General features: G+C 55.1%; 1 protein-coding gene across 1 annotated transcript in view; it reads left to right on the forward strand.

Moving 5' to 3' along the window:
- Nucleotides 1-412: 412 nt before the first annotated feature.
- The window catches only part of Unc5b (unc-5 netrin receptor B), a 67,381-nt gene continuing 50,857 nt past the window's right edge, over nt 413-16,936 (forward strand). Inside the window, exon 1 of the mRNA XM_059282249.1 lies at nt 413-532. Coding sequence (XP_059138232.1) covers nt 454-532 — 79 coding nt within the window. The 5' untranslated portion in view covers nt 413-453. The remainder of the gene's footprint in view (nt 533-16,936) is intronic.

Below are 16,936 nucleotides of genomic sequence, written 5' to 3' on the forward strand. Positions count from 1 at the left end.
TGACTCTAGGGCGAGCGCGCGGCGGCGCTGGGCATTGTGGCCGGCGGCAGGGAGGGCGAGGGCGCCGAGCCGCGGGGAGCGGCAGGGCGCGGAGAAGAGCGCGCACCCCACTCGGACAGACTTCGCGGCGCGGCCGCTGCGAGCGCCGCTGAGCGCACTCCGCTGGGATCGCGCAACTTCGGAGCAGGGCGCGGACGGCGCTCGCAGCGGGGGAATCGCGGACAGGGCGCGCTAGCGCCGGGATCCTCAGCGGCGTCCGACTCCCGGAGCGCTCCGAGCCGCCGGGCGGTTTCCCGGCGCAGCGTGGCTGCCGCTGCGCCCACGGAGGGCACGGGCTGGCGCTGCCGGGCGCCTGCGAGGACGGCGAGGCGGCGAAGGCGAAGGCGAAGGCGGCGAGGCTGGGGCCCGGGAAAGAGCCCCGAGGGAGAGGCGCCCGGGCCGGGCGACAGGAGCATGAGGGCCCGGAGCGGGACGCGGGGTGCGTTGCTGCTGGCGCTGCTGTTCTGCTGGGACCCGACACTGAGCCTAGCAGGTAGGAGCGAGAGGGAGTGGGACGCGGGGATGCGGACCTGGAGAGTCCCAGCGTCCAACTGCAAGTTCGGGGGGGTTCTTAGGGAGTCGCTGTGCTCCGGGAACGCGGTGGACGCGCCCAAGTTAAAAGGCAGCTTCGGTGCCCGGGAGAGGGGGCGACGCGTTGCCACCTGGGGTGCCACGTAAGCCCGAAGCTCCCTGCTCCTGCCTCCAAGGGATAGTTAGTTGCTTGCCCATGGAACGGGATCTGATTCACTTCCAAGTGACCCCCGCCCGATTGCTACCGAAACACTGTCGCTACCTGGGCCGAATGTGTGTTCCGTGACGTTCGCCTGTAACTTAAGTCTGAGTCTCGGCTCCCGCGGGCTCCCACGGGCAGCACGGGCAGCATTCTGAGGGTCAGAGGGAGAGAGCCGGAGACTGCGGAGCCCTGAAAGCGCTTGTTCCCCTTCGCCTTTGGGGAGCGGAGGCCCCGAAGGCTTTAGCTATTGAAGGGGGAGGGGCCGAGTTCTGCACACCCTGCTCTCCCGAGGTGCGGCGCCGGAGGGTTTGGAAGGGTTTCGTGGTTGGTGGATTGTTTCTGGGTGAATGTTGGCAGAAGGTGGAGGGACGTAATGTCCCCTGCCGACTTCCCCAATTTTAAGTGGGTTATTGGCATTCTCACCGTCTGGGGAATAGACCGGGTGAGCTCGCCTCTGCATCTCACCTGGACGCAGCAAGATTCCCTAATAGGGTTCGGTGGACTCCTAAGTTTATGAAGTCCCTAATCCTCCTCTCCCGCCGCGAACGTGGAAGTGTCTTGCTGGCCCTGTAGGAGCTCTGCTGGGCGGTGCAAAGTGGGCTGCATCTTCCTTGGAAGGAAAAGTACACACTCGCGAGGCCAGCCTTTCTGGTACCCAAGCAGGTGAACTGCCGGCAGGGTGCCTTGACTCCCGAAGCTGGGGGTGGGGGGCGGGGATGGAGGGGCATCCTGCAGAAAGGCCTCTCTAAGCAAAGGCTTAGGATGGGGCGAGAAAAGTAGCGCTTTCAGCTCTCTCCACCCCACCTTCCTCAGTGATGCTGACATCCGCCTTCCCCTCCTCCCCACCTCTCTTTCTTAAAGAGCTAAAGGTCCCTCCTCTGGAATTAATGATTCCCACGGCCAGAGCTTGCTTTTAGCACATCCCCCCACTTTTTATTTTTTTTTTCCTCCAAGCCTTGTGCTGTAAAGTTACAACACTCAATCATTTGATCCAAGTTAATTATGATTTGAGCAGACTCGGGTATTTAAAGCAGTGTTTTGAAGTTGGAAGGTAATGATGGGGAAGGGGGCGGGGTGGGGGGGGAGAGGCAAGCTAAATGACCAGCCTTGTTTTAAAGGGTGCAGTTAGATGTGGGAGGTACTGGATTGGGTGTTAGTTTCTGTTTAAGGCCGTCTGGGGTGATTGAAGGGTAGAGTGAAATCTTTGGAAGTGGCACATGGGTCGGGCTGCATCTTGGGAATCGGGAATAGACACCAAGGTTACTGAGGTTGGGGCTCCATTTGGAGAAAAATGGGACTGGTGGGCCTGAGTGGGTAGGCTGGGCCAGGAATGCTGGAGATGGCCTGCTTTTTCTGCGTAACAAAGCATTCGGCCCCCGTCTTCCCCGGAAGAAACCCCAGGCCCAGGGCTTTGATGGATTTGGGCACGAACGGTGCCCAGTCAGAAATGGCCTTTCATACCCAGCTTTGAGTGAGCAGAAGCCGTGTTGGAATTGTGCTCATTACATAGCCCCGCAGGGGCCTCCTGCCCACCAGCCTGGAGAAGGGCCAGCTGCTGGGGTCTGCCTGCAGCCTTCCTTTGCCCAGAATATGCTGCCTTTAGGAACTTACCTTCTGGGAGGGAGGACACTCCTCTTCTTTCCCACACTGCCTGGTTTCCCCGTTGCCTCAGGTACCGGGCATCTTTCTACCAGAAGGCTCTGAGTTTTTCCAATGTCTCCCTCCTGATCCCATTTCACGGATGAGGAAAAGCAAGGCCAGAACGTAGGTTTTTTTTTTCCCCTTATCTTGTCTTCGCTTCATGTTTAATTTTGGACTAGTATGCTGGGCTCCTTTGTTAGCTAGACCAACTTCAACTACAGGGGATTCCTTCCACACTCTTCCACCTGGCTGCAATGAGATGTCTGTTGCTGAGGTAGCAGAGTACAGGGACGACAGCTCCAAAGTACCAGGCACTTCCCTCCACTCTCCTGAGACTATGACAGTCAACTCCTTGAGAGCGCAGAGAGTTTTTTTTTTTTTTTTTCCTTTTTAAAGCATTAAGTTTGATGATGGAAGAATCAAAACCAGACTCCCAGAACCTCAGACCCTTGGGAAGACGCCAGCCAGCAAGTGACTGGGAGCTGGGAGAGGCCACTTCAAAAGCACTGGCTGGCCCTTGGAGTCTCCTTCTACCCTATCCCCACCCCACCCCACCCTACCCCATCCAGCCCTTCCCAGGCCTCTGGCTGGGATGGTTGAGAAGGAGCCGAGAGCTCTTGATCAGTCTTTTAAAGGAGCAATTAAAATGGGAGTTTTCCTGGTGTCTGAGCTGCCGCCACCGCTTGTGTGGCTTGCTGGCGTTACCCTGAGCTCCCTCCGCACCACAGCGAGGCACCCATCCTGCTTAAACAAATGGAAAAATCAAGTGTCTTAATGGGCTTTCTCATTAAAGTGGATGTACCACGGCAGGGGAGGAATGTCTCCTGGAATCTTTCTGCTCTGGTCCACCCCCTCCCCCCACACAATGGGGAATTCCATAGGACCTCACAGTTCCCTCCATTTTTTTTTAACTGCTGGAGCTTTTGAGAAAGGCCTTTGGAGTTGCCCAGGGTCCCAGTGGAGCTCAGTAGAATCAGGGTTTTGAACTCAGAGCCCAAGGGCCTGCCTCAGCTAGTGCTTCTTCAGGCTCCTTCACCTCTCCATCCTCACCCCTCAGGCTCGACAGCTTCCCTGGGGGTCAGGATGCTGGATGAAACTGAGGCCTCATCTTAAAGTTGGATCCCTTTGACAGTTAGATAGGACGCGTAGCTGGAATGGGGAGCATGAATCCCGCTCAACAGGACACAGCTGGACAAAGGGTCAGGGATGAGGCACCTAGAGAAGCAAGTACTGGTCTTAGCAGAACATACGTCATCGGCTGAGCTCCCTGGCCTGCAGGGTCAAATGGCAGCCTTTTAGAGGACCACATCCATTTGTAGAGTTGGGGACACTTCAGGAACTCCGTTTTAATGCCGCCCTGGGTTATGGAATCTTTAGGTGAAAGGTACCAGGACTCCATTCCTGTCTGTAGGGGCTAGGATGAGGTTTGGGCCCCCAACATCCTCTCCCTGAATCACCCTGATGTATAGGGTCGCTATGGGCTGCCCTGGACCTTGGGGGACAAGCAGGGTGACCCTGTAGCCCTTCCGTCCCAGGTGCTTGGATAGCAAGGTTGGTGTTTCTGAGTGAACAGTACTCAGTCCTCCTCTGGGCCGGCCGGCCACAATAGTTAGTATTCTGGGACATCAGCAGGGTTTCGGGTAGGAAGGAGACAGATTGGAGCTCTGAGGTCTACAGGAAAGAGCAAGGGGTTTGGGTACCGGGCTGCGACTTGAGGTTGGTGGCCATGAGCCCACCAGAGAAACTGCTGCCTAGGCAGATGGCCCCCAGGGGGAAGGGAGGGGAAAGGCTGCTGCCAGGCCTGGGCTGGCACTTCCACTGGCATCCTTCTCCAAACGCCTCTCCACCAGCTTCCTAAACAGCTTCCACAAATGGAGTCATTAAAGCTGTGAAGCCAGAATGAACCCAAACAAGTGCGGGCTGTGCTTTTCCCCTCTCTTTTAAAGGGAATTTAAAAGGCCATAATGAGAATCATTCAGGGAGAAGCATGTGTCCGAAAGGCACGGGGAACCCTGCTCCCCTCCCGATTGGCTGGGTCCTGAAGTCTGGGCTGGAGCGCCACCTCCTGCCCTTTCGGGAGCCTGTACTCTGGCACGGCGCCTGGGGGATTTTCCCCGCGACCGGGCGATTTTGGTTGAGCTTGGGCAACAAGTGAGCACCCACCCCCACCCCCCAAAAAAAGGCATTTGGGAGAAGGCTGGCACTCTGAAGCCAGCTGCCGGCTGTTCCCAGGGAGTTAGTTGACAGGCCAAATCTGGATCGTAGGAGCTGGAGGCTGAGGATCGGAACTCCGCTGCAGCCCGCGGGCAGACAAGCCCAGGCTGAGCCTCCTTAAGCCACAGGTCCCCACCCCCCACGCGCGCCCTTCCTCCGGCTCCTGGTCTTCCCGGGGCTAATGGCAGGGAAAACATTTGCTGAAGTGCAGGCATAAATCAGCTGCCTACCCCCTCTCTCTCTTTTGTTTCCTTTTCCCTCCCAAAGCTCCGGGCTGCTGGGAGAGCTCCTATCTGTCCCCTTTCCTACAAAGCCGCCTGATTAGCGTCTCCGAAGCTTGGGGGGTTGGATTCAGTACCAACCACACTGTACCAGAACCCTCCTGTTCCCAGTGTCCCACCTCGCTCGCACCTTTCTCCCCAGGCAAGTGAAATTGGTCTGGGTCTGCCCAGTCCTGGGAGCTCAAAGGTGCCGCTTAACCATTGAGCACTGTGTCCCCCTCCTTCTTGGCTCCCCTCTTTTCTCAGCTCTCTCAAGCTGCCCCTAGCGCATCGCAACTTCCCTAGCTCCAGCAAGGCGGGCCTGTGGGTGTGAGATTGTGCGCTGAGGAGTGTTTGTGAGAATGTGCCGTGGGAAGGTGGCAGGTGGAACCGCGTTTTGGAGAGGGGAGGGGAAGGTGAGTGTCTTGTCGCTCTTAGGTGTGTTGTGTGAGTGTGTGTGTGTGTGTGTGTGTGTGTGTGTGCGCGCGCGCGCGTGTGTGTAGGTGAAGTGTGCAGGAGGACCAGAGTGTGCTGTGGTTTCCACCTTTTGTATAGGAGGGTGTGGCGTGTGTGTGTGTGTGTGTGTGTGTGTGTGTGTGTGTGTGTGTGTGCATCTGTGTGTGGATGTTTGAGCATGTGGGGGGAGGGGTGCAATGTCCTGATGGGCGTGGTTGCGTTTTGTTTGGGTATAAATAGGCGTGTGTAATGTAAGGACCATGAGTCATGAAAGGTCTGGGAAGCTCCATCCATTGTATCTTGTTGGGGATTCCTCTTCAGGACTGGACCTGCCATTTGCCCTGCAGCTCTGGAAGACCTAGTGCCATCCTGCACCCTGCTGTGTGAAGGGTCTGGCCTGAGTGCTGGAATCTGCTGTTGCAAAGTCTGGTGTCTCCCTGACCCCCTCCCCCCCAAGAACCCGAGGGTGAAGTCTTGTGCCCTCGAGGGACCAAGAAGGGTTATCTGCAGGTAGCCTAGGGGCAAGGACTGCTGATCCAGGTGGTTGAAGTCTAGAGTCCTGCCCCTCCTCCTCCAGCCCCAGCTCACCCTGAGCATTTTTGTGGGAGTGAGATGGCCGGATGATTTGATGGTTTACCCTCCCACCTGGCTGTGACTCCTGCAGCCCATCTCCCCCAGGGAGGTCTCCGAAATTTTCTGGGGCAGGAACTTGCAGAGCTTGCATGAGGGGCTGGCTCTCTGCATCTTGGGCAGGTGTGGCTGGCGTTGGACATAGGCATACACACACAGGTACCTTGGGAGGGCTTGTGGAAGGCTGTCTGTCCTTCCTGCATATGTCCGCGCTGAGGACCGCCACCATTCTAACTCTCAGATGAGATGTGATACTTGGGAGCAGGAAACTTCACACCCCAACCCACTTTATAATTTGCAAAACCCTTTTCTGTGAATGCTTGCAAGAACCTCATTTGGGGTGGGGTGGAGTGGATGCTTTCTTGGGAAGCTGAAGAGGCAGGATTGGGCCTAGATCACTCACAGAGGCCCTAAACCCTGGCTCCCCAAGAGAATCAGGGTCTACAGGGGGACCCTGATTCTAGAAACGCTAAATGGCTCTTAAGAGTCTTGGACGCTGCCGGAAGGCGCAGCAGAAAAATTTGCAAAGACTGGAGGCTTCCTAGAGGAGGTGATGAGCCGGTCCCAGTCATGTGCCCCCCCCTCCCCCCCGCATCTAGGTTTCATGAGGATGCCCCTTGTGCCTCTGGCTCATCGCAGAACCTGGGGCAGGGGGTTGAGATGGAAAGATTTCTTACATTGCTGCTGTCTCTGCGGCTCTTGGAATTGGATGGAGCCGAGCACGTAGGGATGAGCTCCTTTTGGGGGATTAAGGGAGCATTCTCTGCTGGCTGCTCTCACCACCACCCCACCCAGCCTCAGTCTTCGCCTACCTCCTCTGATACCTCCTTTGCAGAGGCCAGTCCCTAGGGCCTTAGCTGCCAGGTAGGGGGCCTGGTGTGGCCAGTTAGGATTCTGAAGGGGCTAGCAGAGCACCTACCCTACCCCCGGCTGTCATTAACGGCTTACTTAACTGCCATGCCTCAGTTTCCTCAACTGTCAGATAGGGGTGGTCATGTCCTCACAGGATTGCTTTGCAGATTGTGTGAGCCGATGTCCAGTAAGAAAGATTTTTGTGAGGTGCCTGGCATGTAGTGACCACTCACCCTGTTGTCGTGCTCAGAACGAGAAGTGGGGTCCGGAGTAAGCAGGTAGCCTCAGGACTTGGTGGCCCAGCAGCTCCTGGCCTTGAACTTAAGACTGAGTCTTATTATTCATCTGCTCTATGACCCTGGACGACCTCCTTTCCCTCTCTGAGTCAGGATTGGTTGATCTCCCATCCTAGCTGTGTTTGGAGTCTGGAAGAGGGAGGTAGAAGGTAGATCTTTAAGGGCCGTGGGGTTTTCTAGCTGGCAGTTAGCAGCAGACAGAGCTAGCCAAGACCCAGCACCACTTCACTTCATTTGTGTTTACAGAGGCCCATCCAGAAAAAAGTCAATTTATTGACTGGAAAGTCCATGTGTGCATTATGCAGCCCTGGGTCTCGGTTGGTCTGTCTCTGTGTCCGTCTCTGTCTCTCTTCCTGCCTGTCTATAAATTACCTTCTAGGACGTAAGTTCACTTTCCCCTGCTCTGTAGGCATCTCTTGCCTCAAAGACCGAGAGCCCTGTCTAGGGGCTCAGGAGACTGACTGAAGGAGGGAAGGGATCCCACCAAGGCTTAAGAGGTCTACAGAGGTTCTGATGGGACAGACAGCCTGACTCTGGCCCTATTCTGTTCACTTTCCGGAGTAAGGGAAGCTGATTTACGGGGTAGAAGTGAGGATTCCGAGCACACATTGGACACAGGAACCCCAGCTCAGCCCTACACTTTATACACATGCCCATTGGTTGTTGAGACTGTCATCATTACCATTGGAAGTAGAAACAACAGGAAATGCATGTTGGGCCTGGGGTCAGGAAAGACTTCCTGGAGGAAGGAAGGCTAGCTCTTGACTGCCCCTTGAAGGGCCAGCGGTTTGGGCTGTGGAGAGGAGGGAATGCCTGGAGGGAAGAAGGCCTCCACAGTTCCACAAGGAAGGGTCTGGTTCAGAGTCCTGTCTGATCCAGAAGACTTCTAGGGCCTGGGGTCTCTGCTCAGCCCTGAGGAAAGAGCCTAGGGCTTTGGAGCCAAAAGGATGTGATTGTGTCTCATTCCCGGGCCAGGTAGCTCAGCTGGTTCTCTAGGTTCCTCAAGACCAACCTGACAGTATGGCCTTCCCTGGTGAGCCATGTGACATAATCTGGCACCGACTGGGGTCCTCTGAAGTCCTTCGCCTGCCTTCTCACCTTGCCCTACTCCTTTGGGATGAGCTCTGGTGGGGGGGATGGGCCTTGCTCTCTGGGACTGAGCCCCCGGTGGCAGCATCTCCCTTGGTGGGAGAGCTGGGGGCGGGGGTGGTAGGGAAGAGGGTGTCTTTTCTGCTTCTGGTAGCCACCCTGCTGCCTGGTAGCTCAGAAGGCATCTTCAGTTCTGCTCACCCACTCGTCGGCAATCCCCAGAGGCCCCGGGTGGCGCCCGGAGGCATTACTGGCGTCCAGAGATGGAGCTGAAGCAAAGCGGCTGGGTAATGCTATCAGAGGCGCCTGGCTGCCCAGCCCGGGGCTTCGGCACCTAGCTGGAGATGCAGAGCTTGTAAGAAGTTGAGTCAGAAATGCCAGGAAAGTCGCTCCAAACACCTTCGAGTCATTTTGTGAGACAGACGGGCAGAGGCGGAGCCAGCAGTGATCCGGAGTGGGGTCTGTCTCGGGGAGTAGTAATCTCACACCGGCGTCTCCCCTTTCCTTGTCTCAGGGACTGGGAGACGGGAGGGGTTGAAATGACCCGAAGGTGGGACAGCAATGTAATCACTGTCAGCAGTGATTACTAAGTGGGAGCCTGCTGAGTCTGGTTTTATTCCCTGATATGTCCTAGGACCAGCACAGCGTCATCATCGGGTGCTCAGTAGCTGCAAAGTGAGACCACACGGAAGCAAGCTATGTGCAGATGCCACTGGCCAGGAGGGAGCTCTGACCGGTGCCTATCTGCCTGGATGAGTCACTGGAGAGTGGGACATTCCTGGTCCTCTGCTCATCGCCTCCCCTCTGCCTTGCCCAAGCCTTCTTTACTTTTACTGTCTTTTACTAAGTACTTACCAAGGTCGGGTGCAGTAAGTGCTATGTACTCAGTGGCCAGGGCCCTTGGGTAAGAAAGAATTTGTTCGGTAAATCTAATGAAGCCACAAGGAATTAAGCAAGTTTTGCGACTGGGTGTCCTGGGTCCCCGCTGTGTGGGGAGAAAGCACACTAGATACATGCTGGGCTGTAAGATGTTTGCATTTGATCAGGCACATGACACATACCTGTAACCCCCGTGCTCAGTAGGCAGAGGCAGGCCTATCATAAATTCAAGACCAGTTTGGTCTACATAGCAATGCCAGCCACTGTCGGGCTGCACAGTGAGACTCTATCTCAGAAATAAACTTGCATCCGATTTGCATGCCCAGTCCCATTGATCATGGCTTGTAGCCGCAGAGTGCCCCTTGCACGGACATTGGCTCTGCCGCCTGCAGCAGGTGCAGGCTAAGTAGCATGTGGGGAGGCGCAGGGCCAGGGGCTGAGTCCAGGCCCGGCCCCTCCACAGCCAACTGCCCCTGGCTTCTTGACATGCGTGGAGCCTGGTGAGGATAGCAGATTTGGCTGCAGGGTCAGGCTGCTCCCGGCTGTCCGTGGCACATCCAGCAGTAGTATTCAGGAGTATTCCTAGGAGATAAATATCCCCAGGCCCTGGGCTGAGACAGCAAGATGCTTGGCTCAGCTACCACCCGCACAGCTGGGTAGCCACTGGCCCTTGCCAGGAGTCACAGGCTGATCTGAACTCCTGGCTGGCAGCTTAGAGCAGCCAGGGCTGCTGTGCACGCTTGACCCCTGCTGCAAATTTCATCTGGCCTCACTTTTCCTGGCTTGCCAGTACTTGGTCTGGTCTCCCCTCCCCCTTCCCTCCTTCCCTTCTTCCACCCCCTTCTCTTCCTTCCTCTCTCTCTCTCTCACAGAGAGAGAGAGAGAGAGAGAGAGAGAGAGAGAGAGAGAGAGAGAGAGAGAGAGAGAGAGAGAGAGAGAGAGAAAGAAATAGCAGGAAAAACCTTGGGAAAAATTGGAAGCCTAATTCTAATCTCAGTCCCAAAGCTGATCTGCTGGGTAGCATTAAATAGTTTCTTGCCCCCTCTGTGCTTCCTCTAGTCAAATAAGCAGGGTCTACCCTGGAATCAGAAAACACAGGTTCAAGTCTTGGCTGCATCTCTTAAGTGCAGGTCCCTGAGTCTGGGGCTCTCCTGTCTGAAAGTGTCAGATCTGGTAGTCTTTGGGAAGATGGAATGGGATAGACGGGACCATTGAAGGGAGGGAGCCTACCCATAACTCCCTGCTCATCTTTCTTCTTCCTAGAAAGTGCTGCTTGACAGGCTGTATTACACCTGAGGTGCAACGGGTCATCCTAGGGAGTTCTGAGATTCTTTGCAGCCATTTTGGATAAGGCTCAGGTTGGCCCCATGAAGTGACTTGTAGGTTCCAGGGGTTATCAGTGAGAGAGCCTGTGTTATCTGAAGAATTTCCAGGAGCTTGGAAGCTTTGGCTCAAAGGCCAAGTCTCAGTGTGATGCACAGATAACAGACCCTCCAGCTGCCTCAGTCCACCCACCAGGAAGAGAAACAAGGGAATGGAGCTGGGTAAAGCCAAGTGAGCAAACAGCTCTGCATCTCCCAAAGGCCCATGCTTTGGAAACTGTTGTCTGAACCTCCCAGAGACCTTGATCCAGGGATGGTACTGCCCCAAAAGTCGGATAGCTAGGGGGGTACCATATTCCCTTCTTGCATGGCTGGAACCTGCCTGCTAGCGAGTGGGCCTTGGCTTCTTGCTGGGCCTGGCTGGGCTGTGACTACTGATCTGAATGACGAACGTTTGGGCCACTTTCCACACCTCTCCATGCCCCTATGCCCTGGCATGTGCCCTGTGCTCATGAGCAGAGGAGACCGGGTGCCATGTCAGGGCAGGTTAGTGTCAGCTCCGGCTTGGATGGCACGGGAGCCAGTGCACCATCTGCTGTGGCCGGTAGAAGTTACGTAAGGCTCTGCTGGCCACCCGTTCTTAGAAAACGGTCAGGCAGGCCTGTGCATTTTGTTCCCTTCTGGTCCGCCATGGACAGGACAGGCTGTCCAGAGCCTGACATAAAGAGGTCAAGCTTTGCAAAGGGCGCTGCGATCGGAAGAGTGCGTGGTGAGGGTCCTGCTGTGTGGACCCCATGAGCCTACCGATTGCACACCTCACTGCTGGCCACCACCTTACCACCCCAAGGCTGAGTCTGTAGGGGGTGACATCGGTCCCCTTCCCCTTTTCCAGTTCCTGGGGTCATCCTGCTTCCTACCTTGAGTAAGATGCAAAGCATTTGTAAATTATCTAAATCTCAGACAAAGCGTGCATTTTCTTGGGGGTTCTGGATCCCCAGGATCCTTCAGTGGACAGTTGGCTGCTCTTTGTCCAGTTTTCTCATCTGAGATGTGAGTTTAACGTAGCCTGCTTTCAAATAGACCTGAATAAGGGCTGAATTAGATCATGTACACGGGGGTTGGAGAAAACATCCCATAGTTGTGCTTATGATTACTGTTTAGTTCCACTCTCTTTTTTTTTTTTATCTATCTATCTATCTATCTATCTATCTATCTATCTATCTATCTATCTATCTATCTACTTATTTATTTATTTATTTTTGGTTTTTCGAGACAGGGTTTCTCTGTGTAGCTTTGCGCCTTTCCTGGAACTCACTTGGTAGCCCAGGCTGGCCTCGAACTCACAGAGATCCACCTGGCACTGCCTCCCGAGTGCTGGGATTAAAGGCGTGCGCCACCACTGCCTGGCTCTCTTTTATTTTTGTGTGTGTATGGTGTATGTATGTGTGTGTGGTATATGGACATGAGTGTACAGTTGCTGTTGCAAGCATCCATGAGGAGGATGTTGGATGCTTACCTGTGGAGTGATGGGTGCTGGGTGAACTGAAGGACTTGGAGCTGTCCTCTGAAGTACAGACTCTGCAGTCACCATGTGCCTGGGTCTGGGTAATGTGCTTCAGACCGGCGGAATGATGGGGCTTTTCCAAAGCCAGGCCCAGTCTCGGGCAGCCCTTGGCCATTTAAGTATGGCAGGGAAAGCATGTTTACTAGGGTGTAAGTAGGGGAGCCGTGTCAGCAGCCACAGGAGCATGCCAGCAGCGTCCAGGAGATGCGGGACTGAACAACCTCAGTGTGCCCGTGGAGTGGGCAAGCCAGGGGCCCTAGCGCTAAGGACTGGAAGAGCGTGCTCAAGCCTGAGAATCCTGCTTGGCAGTCAAGTCAGTGAGTGCTTTCACACCTTGATGCTACCCACTGTGCCCTGGATCCTGGGGCCTTACAGAGGAGGGGGTGTGGCCGAGAGGCTGCCTCTTCTGAGAGGGCCACTGGCAGCCTCCCTGCTCCCACCTTGGCCACTGTACCAGAGTGCTTACCCACTGCCAAGACGCCCTGGTGTCTGCTGAAAAAAAGAAACCAAACAAAATTCCTGCGTTCTTGAAGCTCTTTCATGTCACTTCCCGGGACTTCCTTTCCAAGGCTCGGGAATTCTCATGTTTAGGGGGCAGGAAGGGCATTCCTAATGACAGATACCCCTCCACCCCCCACCCCCCCCACCCCACCCCCCCCCCCCCGAGCACATGAGGCAGTCCCCTGGACTTGAACAAGAGCCGGTGTGAGAATCACTCCATGCTGTCTAAGTATGTCCTGAGGCAGAGGTGTGGAGACGATGATCTGTTGCATTTCTGGTCTGCCCTGGACAGGCCAGGCTGTCCAGAGCCTGAGATAGAGAGGTTGCACGCCTCCCAAGGCTTGTATTTTCACCCTCCCGTGTTTCTCCATGCTTTGTGTATGTGTGTATATATTCCTGTGTGTGAAGCTGCACGTGTGTGGGGAGGTCAGAGGACAGCCTGGGTGTCATTCCCCCAGGACCATCCATCTCTTTTTGAGACAGGTCTCTCATTGGTCTGGATCTCACTTAGTAGATTGATTAGCTGGCTCTAGGAATCCACCTGTGTCTGCCCCCCCCCCCCTTGCTGGGATTACAAGGGTGTGCCACCATGCCTAACTTTTTTTATATGCGTTTTGGAGGTCAAACTCAAGGCAAGCATTTTGCTGATGGAGCAGGACCCCCCGACTCCTACCCAAGGCTCAGAGTGGGAAGCTCCCGGTCCCCAAGTGTCCAGCAGAGCCAAGGCCATACAGACTGGCTTCTAGGCCTTACCCTGAAGGTAGAAATCAGGGATGACTCTTCAGCAAGCCAACGGCCAAACTAGAAACCGATTTCACTTGTCTGTCCACTGAGTGGCCAGTGTGACCCAGCCTGCTTTTCCTGAGCAGGAATCTCCTGAAGATGCCCATCTGGCTTCTTCCTGGGTACATGGGTCACCCACTCCAACCCAACTATGTCCTGCTCTCTTTCGTGATGTAACTGAGGAGTGGACAGCTGGGACCTCTGTTCGCTACAAGGGAGACTCCAGGTCCCACCAGACTTCTTCAAACTCCATAACCTTATCTAGTACCATTCTGTCTGAGCTTTGGTGGTTTGGACAGTGTGAGAGGAAAGGCCACCCCACCCATTCCCTCACCAACTCAGGGAGCCATGGGGGTGCCCTGGATGCGTCCCAGGCTTGTACCATGGCCAGGACAGGTTGTTTACACAGAGAGCAACTGAGTGACTTGGTGTGGACTTTTTAGTGGTGAAGACTGAGAAGGCAGCAAGCTGAGGCACAGCGGGGGCCATTGTCCCCTTAACCCTTACGAAGCAGAGATGCCTCAGTTTCCCTACCTGTTAGATGGAGGGTTAGCTTAGTAGACTCCAACCCCTTCCTTCTCTCAGTCGAACATTTTCTAATGTCTCCATAGCCCAGTAGCCTGTAGAATTTCCTGAGGGGTAGAGAGGACACTTGTCATGCCCATTGGCCTCTAGCGTTTCCTGTCCAGCTAGGTGCCATTTGAACATGGCAGGGCACCACCATGGGCACCCTGTGAATGTGAGTGCTGTCGACAGGAGTGTGGGTTCCATAGCTCATGGAGAAGAGCCCTTGTTTTCACATGAGGAAACCTGCCCCGGTGTGGAGTACGGGAACCCCAAGCTTGACCTAACTGACTCTTTTTTTTGGTCACGTGTCAGCTCAGGTGTCCCCTCCTTGAAGGCTCCATCGTAACCACCTGTCAGTACTTACCACCATCTGGAGTTATCATGTGTGTGTACACAGAAGTTCCCTGCTTCATCAGGCACCTGGCTTCTCACTCCACAAGGGCAGGGCTGTGTCCCTCAGGGATGTATCCCAATGCTCAGACCAGTGTCCCACACCAAGTGGGCTTCAGTGAGCAGATGCTTGCTTAAGTGAGTTCTGTGTCGTATGGCAGCATCAGCTAGAGTTTGCCCCAAGTTCACACACCTGGCTTTCTCCACCTGCGTTTGCAGACAACAGGACTTGACAAGACCCCGGGTGAGTCTAGTTCTGGGATTCTCCAACCTTAGCTGAACAGTGGGACCCTGGGGCACCCAGATGCACCCAGAGGTTCTGACTTCTGTGGCTGTAGGCTTGGACCTGGGAGCTGGGATCTGTCAGAGCTCTTTTGTGGTTCTATTGTGCAAAGAAGGCGGAGGGCTGGCATCAGATACGCTCTGTGCTCTCACATCCCATCCATGTCTTACCTTTTGGGGATGCCTTATGACCTCAGGCTATTTTGTTCCACACGGCAAACAGTTCCCCGGAGGGGTAACCTCCTTGCCAAACCCTCCTTGGAAAGTGGTACCCTGTCTGTCCCTCCCAGATAAATGCAGACTGCTGTCCAGGGCCCTGTTGCCCCTCTGGAAGCACTTCTCAGAAACACTGATGGCTCTGGGCCCCAGCACCTCCAGCACCCCCCAGCACCTCCATTTTCTGGCAAGACAGCTGAGCTATGTTGGAACCTGTCTCTCCTCCTCCCCTGATAGCATGCAGTTTAAATAAGATCTTCGTTTACCAGAAGTTCACACCACAGCTCATGTGTTATATGAGAAGCAGCAATCTCACGTTTATCGGGGAGTGCTGTTCAGAGACGCGATGGAGGAGGAGGAGGGGCCGGGAGGAGAAGCCATCACAGAGCGGGTATGTGAGGAAGGAAGGACTCACGGAATCCGAGCTGGCAGCCCAGCCCCAGCCCTGGCAGTGCCAGGCTCCACTTGGCTCAGCGTGTGGCTGCTGGGGGAGGTGCCATGGCTCTGTGAGCTGACCTCAGGCTGCTGGAAGGCTTGGAGCCGGATGGGTGCATGATGTCACCGCCACTTCCGCCAGTTGGCACTCCCAGTGATGCACTGGGTCATTTACATGTCTTCAGTCGGTTAGGAAGGGACTCTTGGTGAGGATTTATTGGTCACCTCTGCCTTCTTTAGAAGCCTTTGTAAGAAACCTAATAAGGAAGGCATTTGGTGACCATGGACAGACATAAGCCCACATCCCGAGTATCTTAGCACATCCCAGGCCACACAGAAATGAATAAGCAAGTTCTACTTGTAGGGTACCTTCCCGTTTCCTGTAATATTCCATCCAGGGTATGAGGTGGGTGGCATGACCCTGCTTATGCAGAGGAGGGCACTGAGGGACTAGGAGTTTGAGCACCTTGGAGGCAAGGCTGTGTAGTCTTGCATTAGGATTTGGGCTAGCTCCGCCTACACCTAGCCTGGGCTGACAGGCAGGTCGCATCCAAACCACATCTCTGAATGTGGTCTGGAATCTTTTCTCTCCCAGAGCATTAGCGGATGACCAGTATGCTTTGTGACCTTGAGCTAGGGTGATGCCTCAGTTTCCCCCAAAGTAAACCAAGACCTGGCTTTGGTTTTTTTTTCAGGAAAGTAAGGCCTTGAGCCTTTCCTTGCAGGTTTTCAAGTACGTTCCACACTAAGGAGATGGGGGAAGAGGGTCCTGTGGTCACCCTATCACAGGGTCTGCAGTACAGGCTGATGCTCCTGTAATAAATATTGAGCTGACAGCTGTTAAGCCGCATCCCCAACCTCTGAATAAATAAAAAGCTGCCTAGAATAACAGCCCGCAAAATGCTGGAGATTCCTGCTAGCTCTCTCAGTGTCCCTTCCACTGGCCAAACCTGTTTGCCTGGACTCCCACCCACTCCCATTGTCTCACCTCCCCTGTGACTCCCCAGGCCCTTCACTTCACTTCCACCCCAAGGGTGGAAGCCACCGCCCTGTGCTGGCTCCTTCAGCGGCCAGAGCAGCTAATGGGGGACGAGCTCTGCAGCTGACAGGGACAGTCCAGCCAGACCCTCCTGGGGCTGGGGGAGGGGCACAGAGGAGATGCCCTCCAGCTCACCCACCTGTAGTCTCCAGCTATTGGCTGAGGTCACCAGGAAGTTGGAACCAGGGCTCACAGAGGGGGCACAGTTCGATGTTCTGTGAACGATGCGTGTGAGTTATCTGTGTCCACAGGCTTTCTTGTTAGTTAGTTTTGGTTCTCGGGGAGCTGTTGGGTCCAGTATAGAGCCATGGAACGTTAACGCTGGAAAGCCCATTTTATAGCTAAGGATGCTGATGCCTCCGGCAGTGGGTGCTTCAGATTACCTGCTCCAGGTTCACAGTGGTAGATCCTGGATTTGTACGGGGACCTGGGGCCTGTGCCCTTGACCCTGTCACAGAGGAAAGGCCCAGGAAACTCCTGGCCAGGGAATCGATCACAGGGAAATAGTGCCCACCAGAAACCGGCCCTTCCACTCTGGAGCCGGCTGCAGCCGGGGTTTCACTGACACTGTTCCTGGGACCATAATGCTCCTCCGTGGTCTTCTTGGGGCTGCTGGGTCCTGCCTTTATGTGTTTTCCTCATGCCCTACACCTCGTGGGAGGGGATGAATGTCCTAGAACGCAGAGCAGGACCTGCGTGTTGTTTCTGGGGGTACAGGAGTAATGGTAGCCCGAGGACCCAGCTAGTC

Source organism: Peromyscus eremicus, chromosome 16_21, assembly GCF_949786415.1.
Source record: "Peromyscus eremicus chromosome 16_21, PerEre_H2_v1, whole genome shotgun sequence".
Classification (NCBI taxonomy): domain Eukaryota; kingdom Metazoa; phylum Chordata; class Mammalia; order Rodentia; family Cricetidae; genus Peromyscus; species Peromyscus eremicus.